General features: G+C 33.3%; 2 protein-coding genes across 2 annotated transcripts in view; both read right to left on the bottom strand.

Moving 5' to 3' along the window:
• LOC111704000 (TBC1 domain family member 10A) overlaps window positions 1-350 on the bottom strand; it is an 8,896-nt gene extending 8,546 nt beyond the window's left edge. The window contains exon 1 of the mRNA XM_023476103.1: window positions 225-350. Within this exon, the coding sequence (XP_023331871.1) occupies window positions 225-350 (126 nt within the window). The remainder of the gene's footprint in view (window positions 1-224) is intronic.
• Window positions 351-7,475: 7,125 nt separating this feature from the next.
• On the bottom strand, window positions 7,476-9,334 carry LOC111703993 (tubulin alpha chain). Its single transcript, XM_023476096.1, has one exon. It carries the CDS (start codon window positions 9,168-9,170, stop codon window positions 7,803-7,805), a length of 1,368 nt encoding a protein of 455 aa, XP_023331864.1. The 5' UTR covers window positions 9,171-9,334; the 3' UTR covers window positions 7,476-7,802.
• Between the last annotated feature and the right edge of the window lie 642 nt (window positions 9,335-9,976).

Genomic DNA, 9,976 nt, shown 5'->3' with positions numbered 1-9,976 from the left:
ATGTATTATTATTATTATTATTATTATTATTATTATTATCAATATTATTATCATTATCATTGTTCTCATTATAATCTCTCATGTTTCCGTATTCTTCAAACAATACTTAAATACCACAATGAAATATGTTTTGCACATTCATTGACGGGTTGCTAGTTAATTATATAAAGAACAAAAACTCCTACTAAAAAAATTAAAAGTTATTTTTGTTTAAAAAGATATACCTCACTTGTCTCACTTTCCATATATTCGTCTTGGACAGAGTTTCTGAAATCTAACCGTCGTCTAAAATCTTCTCTCCTCTGGCCCTCATCTGTCTCTAAATCGTCCAACCCGTCCTCCTCTGTCATATTGGAGATATATCCCAACAGTTCCTAAATAATTAAAGGGTTTGTTCAGTAGTTTTAAAAAGAATATATTATTCGGTATTTAAATGTCCTGATGCTGAAAGGCCCGTATATCCGCAAAGGATGAGACTTGAAAGATGACCTAGATCTTTTTTACTTTGTCTTTCAATGGCTCATTGAATAGTTTTGCAAAGAAAGTTTACAACTACAGGTAACCTTTCCGTCCTGAAGCCTAATCTCAACACATTTTATCTTGATAAATTTATATTTTTCGTAAAGTTACAAACTTTAGTTCCACAGCTAATTTCATCAATGAATCGCGCGTTACCATTTATATTCAATTCAATTTTTCCTATATTAAAGGATTTAATTGAAAAATTGTCATGTAATAATGTGATTATTGACAGAATCATAGCTTTGCTTTGCTGAACACAGCACTATATATACTATTTTTTCAAGATCATTCCCTTTGTTTATATCCCTGATGGGAGCAAATCTCACGGCATTCACTATCATTTCTCATGGGCAGCCGTAGTACATTTAAATTTCCGAGCTGGGTCAACCTTTCCGATCCCAGTTTGTACTGTATTGAGAAATAAAGCAAACTAAACTCAATAGGACTAGCCGGTGCAACAAGGTTGACGCGGTCAGACTTTAGGTTGAATTTACTTTTACTAAAGGGTCAGAGTTGCGTGTTCTGGTTGCAGTAAGTATGCGAATTCAATCGGTTTCTTTGTTTTACTTTATTTCATTTATTTTTATGGTTACTTTTTTATAAGAGAACATGGGTGATTTACATAATCATTTTAGGGGCTGGAATCAATTCAAAATTCCAAATCATTATATAAAAGCTTTATCTGATCAAGTGTGAATAATAAGATATCTATATTTTGGTTTGTGAAAACTGACAGAAAACCAGCCAACCCTGCTAGTGTACGAGATGAATAAAATATAATATTAATGTTGCGTCAAGTTCATTTCAAAGATAAATATATAAAGAAATAATATTTGCATCAAATACTATGTGTCCCAAATATATTGTTAAGTACAATAGATGGCAACGTAGTATTTGTACACTCTCAGTACAGCTGTATCACAAGTGTCAACTCAGTATTATGTCCGACAAAATTATTAATAATAGTGATAATTTTAGAATAAAGAGCTTATCTAGCAGTGAAAAAGGTGCAATTTAATGTGTTATTCATTTACTGTTTTTACACTTTTTATTTAATCTTGAGAAACATGTCAAATAATGTGAGAAAATTTCATTTTTCTTGTTATATTTGACACTTGTGACGTCGTGTTTAATTGATCCATTTTGACACTTGTGACGTCGTGTTTAATTGATCCATTACACTGTTGCCACCTATTGTACTTGATAATGTATTTGATGTGTCCTAATTAGCCAGCTTATTTTTTATTTTTTAATATAAAACTTGGATAAAGCGTATTGTCTTGTGTATTATTTAATTAATAATCTTTATTAATCTTATCATTTAATTGTTTAATTCAGCTTGGATGTGTGTGTGTGTGTGGGGGGGGACATAACTCAAAAAGTAGTATTGGCCTAAGGCTGCTCTAAATTTTTTACTTTGATAAATAAATAAAATTGTATATTTATTAATATTTACAATTCTATGCAATGCAAAATGGAGACAACTATCTTTGCAACGGGGCTGAAGCCAAAATTGAATTTTTTTCTATAAAAGGGGATGATGAAGAATTCTAGCAATCTTGCTAAACGAATTAAATTGCTGATTTCTAGTTTTTGCTTTCAATGTTTTACAATGATTTTTGATTTTTCCCGAAATGGAAAGGAGTGGAGAGTTAAAAACTTGGAAAACATGATGCATCAGTGATTTTTCATGAGAAACAAATAGAAAAAATTATTTAATTATTCAGTTCTCTGATTTCTGTTTTTTTTTTATTCTCGTGAACTTGAAAGCAAAAAGTGTTTTGCTTTGGAAGTTCAATTGTACAACAATAATATTTAAAAAGAAAAAAATTATTTAATTTAATTTGCTGTCTACAAAACTTTTGATCGTAACGTTACGATTAAAAAATAGCAGTTAAAGGTAAAGTTAATTAACATTTTTAATTTAGCCGAAGCTACATATATTTAGAAAAAATGTTGAGGACATTTCTACAGACGTGACTCATTTTATCAAGTTGTGCTATGCATGAATCACAAATTGAGTCAAAAATGTTACGGTCATTCATACATCTTAATCACAACTAAAACCCACTATTTTTTTCGGTCAGTGTACTGCATATCACTGCTGTACGTAGTACTTACCGACGAAAGTTTAGTTTAGAATGATCCAGATGATCTTAGTTTGATATGATGAAAGCCATAAATTGGGAATATAGTTTTAACAATGTCTTGAAATTGAGTCTTTTAAGATATCTTTGATGTTTTATGTTCTTAGATCTAGTTAGTTTCGAAAGATACTGTGGGATCCATTAAAATGTGGAATAGGAAAATGGCAATTAGTTGTTATACTTGTAGCTTGCAAATTAATTTAATTAGGGGAATTGGTATGTTTATGATACACAATTTTGCTTTGTTTCATGTTCATTGGACTATTTATAAGTGGGTATTAAAACTACTATTAAAATGTCATCTTTCTATTCCACATTTATGCGCAATCCCACTCTAAGTATTTATATTGGGATTTGGTACGATTGGAATATTCTTGAATTTCCCATTCCTTTATAGTTTTCTTTATTGTCGCCGGATTAGGAATTAGAAATTTATGTAAAGCTTGAGCTTAAAACCTTTCATGCTGAATTCCTACAAGAGTTTAAGAAATGAATGGTATTTGTAGGTTATACATGTGTTACAAGATACAGCTGTTCAAAATATTTTAATAAAAAATATGATGAAATGGCCTTGAATTCAAATCAAATTCTCTGCTCATCCTGCCCTTTTTGGTTGTTTTTAACTAACTCTGTTCATTATTGATCCTGTTCCTATTTCTGTTTCTGTTTCTGTTTCTGTTTCTGTTTCTGTTTCTGTTTCTGTTCCTGTTCCTGTTCCTGCTCCTATACCAGTTCCTATTCCTGTTTCTATTCCTGATTCTGTTCCTGTTCATTTTCTTGTTTTTGTTCCTAAAGACCGTTCCCCTGTTCCGTTTCTGTTCCTGTTCCTGTTCCTGTTCCTGATTCTGTTCCTGTTCCTGTTCCTGTTCCTGTTCCTGTTCCTGTTCCTATTCCTGATTCTGTTCCTGTTCATTTTCTTGTTTCTGTTCCTGTTCCTGTTCCTGTTCCTTTTTCTGTTCCTGTTCCTGTTCCTGTTCCTGTTCCTGTTCCTGCTCCCATACCAGTTCCTATTCCTGTTTCTATTCCTGATCCTGTTCCTGTTCATTTTCTTGTTTTTGTTCCTAAAGTCCGTTCCCCTGTTCCATTCCTGTTTCTTCTCCTTTTCCCGTTCCCGTTCCTATTCCTGTTCCTGCTCCTGCTCCTGTTCCCGTTCCTGTTCCTGTTCCTGTTCCTGTTCCTGTTCCTGTTCCTGTTCCTGTTTCTGTTTCTGTTTCTGTTTCTGTTTCTGTTTCTGTTTCTGTTTCTGTTCCTGTTCCTGTTCCCGTTCCTATTCTTTTTCCTGTTCCTGTTCCTGTTCCTATTCCTGTTCTTTTTCCTGTCTGGTATCCTGTTCCTTTTCCTGTTTATGCTTTTATTTTCTATCCGGTTTCTGTTCCTGTTCTCTATCTGGTTCCTGCTCCTGTTCCTGTTCTCTATCCGGTTCCTGTTTCTGTTCCTGTATCGATTAGAGAGAGGATGTTTGTTTGTTTGTTGGAATATTATTACTATTGTAAAGTGGGCGGGGAACTTTTAGATTAGGGCGGGACCGAATATAGAATTCAAATGAAAGTAGTGACAGAAACATAGGGGGCAACATTATACATTTACATTTAGATTAAGCGTGAACGTTTTTTTAAAAAAATTTGATATCTTACGTAGAATTTATGCCATAGAAAATAAATATCTAATTTCACTATTTATAAAAGTAGAAAGTATCAACATTAATTGACCCAAATTTTAAAGATTTGCTTGGTTTAATTTTGTAACATATCGTTTGTTTATTTATACATATCTGAATTAAAAACAATAATTAAATGGGGTTTTAGAACAATTAGTTTTGTTTGTTTGTTAAGTACACCTTTCAAATGCAAAATCATTACTTACAGTAGATAGAGGATATCCAGCTGTTTATAACCCATGATGACATATCTTCAGAGACGACTGTACGGAATCTATTCAGTTTTTTATTCTATTAATTTATGTTTTTCATTATTAAGATCTATTTTAATATTTCTCATTAATTTTTTTTATTTTTGAATTTTTCTAAATTTATTTTGTTTAATTCTGATTTATTTATTTATTTTTTCATGATTACCGGGAACTGCAGTTAAAAAGCAAAACACTTAATTCATGGCAAAATAACAATGCAACCTTGAATCGTTGAAGTATATAGAAGTCTTTGTAAACTTAAAGTAATTAAGTTAAGTTGCCACAAACTCACATTTTCAAATCACAATATCTTTGCAAACTGATGGTGTAAACATTTGATATTTCAAACTTATATTATTTGACTTATCCGAGTTCATAGTTTGAAATATCTAAAGTCTACGACATTGGGATGCAAGAATAAAGGGATTTGAAATGTTGTGGCAAAAAGACTCAGTTCCTTTATATTCTACAGGGTGTCCCAAAAAACATGGCAATTCAGTGACGAATTCGATATCGTCTTTGTTATTAATTAGCATTGTAATACCTAATTTCAAAAACCATAATATTATTATGTCTGCTAGAGTTTATTTTAAGAAAAGGGTAAAAGACTTTAAAGATGTGTCTATTATGTCTCCGCGAGATGAACAGTGAAGACGGACAAGTTTACTCTGTTTGTATACTGCAATTTTCTTGTTTTACTAAGTACATCCGTATGCAGTCAAAACATAATTAAACAAACAAAATGTGAACATAGCAGACGAAACTCTTACAGATTACAGCTTTCTTAGTAGGTATCACTTTACTAAATCGAAGAATTATTTAAAAAGACGATATCGAATTCGTCACTGAATTCCCATGTTTATTGGGACACCCTGTACAAGAAGTAGGGAATTATTAATGGCACCCTATAACTGAACAATTACAATAATAATGAATGTGCAAAGATTGTAAAAAGAAGGCTGAAATATGTGTTACAAGTGCAAAGCTGAGTCATAAATTCAGAAATATGTATTATAAGAATAAATGAATATAGATAGACATATACCATATAGATATATATCAAAATAATATACTAATTTAACAAAACCGTAAGTACAAAATAATTTAACATTTGCAGAAATGGCTGATGAAAATTATTGGAAAATTCTTTATTTAAAAAAATTATCATCTGGTTAGATCAAATGAAATCGAAGTTCACGATTTCGGACGCGCGGGATCACCTGTCCCGAGTTATTAACCGTCTGTGTTGGGTCTAGATTTATTTTGTTATACCGTCGTCGCATATATCAACACAATGAAGACGACTTTCGATTTTAACTTTGATATATATCAAGCTGCTAAACAGCATGAATATACACATAAACATAGAATTCAAAGAAGCTATAAATTGAGAAATATTTTCTTTAATTACTTGTAAACTTGTAATTCGAAAAAGGCTTGTTAACAATCAAAACTTAAATAAAAAAGTCGTCTTCAATTTATTGTTATAATTAATACAACTGTAAATATAAATGGTTTGTAGTCTTAAATATCAAATATCCCATATTTAATCAATTGTACCAATATGTGTACGAACAAAATATTCTATATGCTCTTTTCCACCAATACTTACTTTATTATCTTCCTGTCTATAGTTGTATACTAGTAGCAAAAATCTTAACTTGATCCGTAGTTAACAAAACCAAGCTGTGAGAATTATTTGCAATGCTAAATATAACGCGCATACTTATCCCTTGATTTTTAAGCTCAAGATCCTGCCCTTTGATGATCTAATTTTACATCAAAAATGATTTTTATGGTTTTCCAGGATTATTTTTTTTTTTTCAAAACTCTGAATGCTATTGATTATTTTGTACCCAGAGTCAGATCTGAAATATCTTAGAAGATTCCTTTTTGTATCTTTGCCTTCTGCTTGGAATAATTTTCCTGTTGAAATTAAACAGTTCGAATCTAAAAATATTTTTAAATCTGCTTCTAAAGCAATATGATAAATTACAGGGGTTCACTTTTGAAAGGCTAAATTGTGTCATTGTTGTTTAAACACCTAAATTTAAAGAACTTGAATTTTATATATATTCTTATATTTTTTGCAGTATTAAAATTGAGAAATGTCTTCCCTCAAACATTTGATTTTTTTTGTGAAATATTGTCTAAACTTGAAATCTTCATGTAATAAATATTTAATTTTATTTGATTTTGATTTGATTTGATTAAAATAAAAATATTAAAATTTTATGAAAGAAGACACATTAAAATGTGGTCTTGAGTGAGAAACAGAAAAACTGGAATAGAAGGACCACTTTCTGACTCAAGTTCTAGACTTTCAATATATAAGTTATAGACACAGTAATTGTGCAGTGTAAACAGACCAACTATAATTAATATGTGATAACCTAAGTCAATAGCAAAACTATTTAATGGTAAAAATATCAAATATTGATAAAATGTCGTCTTCCAGTTCACCAGTTTTTTGTTTCTCAGAGTACTTTTTTATTTACACAAATGCCGATTTTCTAATTCCTATATCTTTGCAACCTTCTTCTAATTTTCTTCAATTATTCTACGTGTTCTGCGTGTATCCAGGAGATGAAGCTTGAAGATAATTCAATATGATATTGCACGCTCTGTAGATTAAATATAACTAGTGATTGCTCACTTAAAACAAAGATTGCAAATTCTCACGCAAAGATCAAAGATAATTTTGCCAATTACTTCTTTAAATTTAAAGCTTATATTAGAAGATATAAGGTTCTAAAATGAACATGTTTCGGGCTACAGAAAAGTATTACTGAGATTGTGAGGTAAAATCTAAGGACAATGTGTTTCGACACTTTAAAGTCGACCCAGTCTAGACAAATTATGAAACTTTTTCATAACAACCTGAATCCATGGAAGCTACATTTTTTGAATTTATATTTAGAAAATAATCATTTTTACAACCTTTTTATTGCTTTCTGAAAATATGTATTACTAATTTCAAACCGTGTGTGATTTGAAAATTCCCTTAAAACTAGGTCCCTTACAGCTAGTTCCCTTAAATCTAGGTCCCTTACAGCTAGTTCCCTTAAACCTAAGTCCCTTAAAACTAGTTCCCTTAAATCTTAAGTACAATATGATCCTATATATCCATCCATGACCCTAAGTCCTTACAAGCTAAATTGTACGACAAATACTAGATTAATGTGCGAGTTAAACATTACAATAAAGTAGTAGATAAGATGATCATTACGTGTAAGAATACTGTCCAGTGTATTCTCCTTCCTCATCATCTGTATAGTTCTCTGTTCCAACCTCTTGATAGTCAAGTTCTAATGCAGCCAGGTCTTCACGAGCTTCAGCAAATTCCCCCTCTTCCATACCCTCACCAACATACCAATGAACAAAAGCACGCTTGGCATACATTAGATCAAACTTATGATCAAGTCTAGCCCAAGCTTCCATTATTGCAGTGGTATTTGAGAGACAACAGACTGCTCTATGAACCTTGGCTAGATCCCCGCCAGGAACCACTGTTGGAGGTTGGTAGTTAATCCCAACTTTGAACCCTGTGGGACACCAATCCACAAACTGGATTGATTTTGATATCTTTATTGCAGCAATTGCAGCATTTACATCCTTTGGAACAACATCTCCACGATAAAGCAAACACACTGCCATATACTTTCCTTTTCTTGGATCACACTTTACCAGTTGGTTGCTTGGTTCAAAGCATTTTTTTGTGATCTCATCAACAGCAAGCTTCTCATGGTTAGCCTTTTCAGCAGATACTACTGGAGCATAGGTTGCCAAAGGATAGTGAATTCTGGGATAAGGAACTAGGTTTGTCTGAAATTCATTTAGATCAACATTCAGAGCTCCATCAAATCTCAGTGATGCTGTTATGGAAGATATAATCTGAGCAATAAGGCGGTTAAGATTTGTGTATGATGGCCGAGTAATGTCAAGGTTGGTTCTGCAGATATCATAGATAGCCTGGTTGTCAACTAAGAAAGCACAGTCACAATGCTCTAAGGTTGTATGAGTGTAAAGGATAGCATTATATGGCTCAACAATAGCAGTGGAAACTTGAGGGGCTGGATAAATGGAAAATCCTAATTTGGACTTCTTTCCATATTCAACAGAGAGACGTTCCATTAGAAGAGAAGCAAACCCTGATCCTGTTCCTCCACCAAACGAATGAAAAACCAAGAAGCCTTGAAGGCCTGTACAGTTTTCTGCCATCTTCCTGATACGGTCTACTGTCACCTCAATCTGTTCCTTTCCTATGGTGTAATGTCCCCTGGCGTAGTTGTTAGCTGCATCTTCCTTCCCTGTTATCAACTGCTCCGGATGGAACAACTGTCTGTAAGTTCCTGCTCTTACCTCATCAACCACAGTAGGTTCCAAGTCCACGAACACTGCCCTGGGAACATGTTTGCCAGATCCGGTCTCGGAGAAGAACGTGTTGAAAGAATCATCTCCTTGCCCAATGCTAGCATCACTAGGCATCATCCCGTCTGGTTGGATTCCATGTTCTAGACAATACAGCTCCCAGCAAGCATTCCCCATCTGGCAGCCAGCCTGCCCAATGTGTATTGACAAACATTCCCTCATGGTGGTCCTGGGGAATGTCCCACCCTGCCGTAAGGATAGTTGGGAGAGACAGAGTTACCCTGCAGTACAACTTCAGGTTAAATACTCATAGATATCAAGATAACGACAGCATTCAGGTCTGATCATCACAGATTGTATTGAATATTTAAGGCAGGTGTTTCATAATCATTGATAAAAATTGACTCATTACAGTAAGGGGATTTATTAATTGAAAAAGTACCATTTTTTTCTGATTCTATTTTCTTTTTTTTATTGTCCTCTCCCCCCTTTACCCATACAATGCAAACTGTTTTGGAATAAGAAGTTATAAGAAGTTATCAACGCTCAATTTAAAAGACCCTCTCCATATCACCCCTCACTATTCCTTCCTATCCTTAACTTGACTTCTTTTCTCTCATTTCACTCCCTTTCCCTTCTTTTCCCTCCCTTTCCCTCCTTTTTCTTCCCTTTCCCACCCTTTCCACCCCTTTGCCTCATTTTCACTCCCTTTTCTTTTTTTTTGCACTACCTTACCCTACCTTTCCCTCATTTTCCTACTTTTTCACTACCTTTCCATCACTTTAACTCCCTATCCTTTCCACTTTCAGCTGTACTTTCCTCAGACTTACTTCGCACCCCATTCTATCTTCCTTTTCCTCCCTCTCCCTCCGACCCTTCCTTCCCCCCTCAACTTTGCCTTCCATACCTCCTCATTTCTTACTTCTACCCAGAATTTCCTCTTCTTCACCTTCCCTTTTGCTTCTTCTCCCTCCCTTTTCCTCCTGCATATTCGTCATTTTTTCATCCATGTTTCCCCTATTTTTCTA

This window comes from Eurytemora carolleeae, unplaced genomic scaffold (genome assembly GCF_000591075.1).
Source record: "Eurytemora carolleeae unplaced genomic scaffold, Eaff_2.0 scaffold565, whole genome shotgun sequence".
NCBI lineage: Eukaryota > Metazoa > Arthropoda > Copepoda > Calanoida > Temoridae > Eurytemora > Eurytemora carolleeae.
Note: the sequence above shows the minus strand (reverse complement) of the source record. Positions and strands in the feature narration are given on the sequence as shown.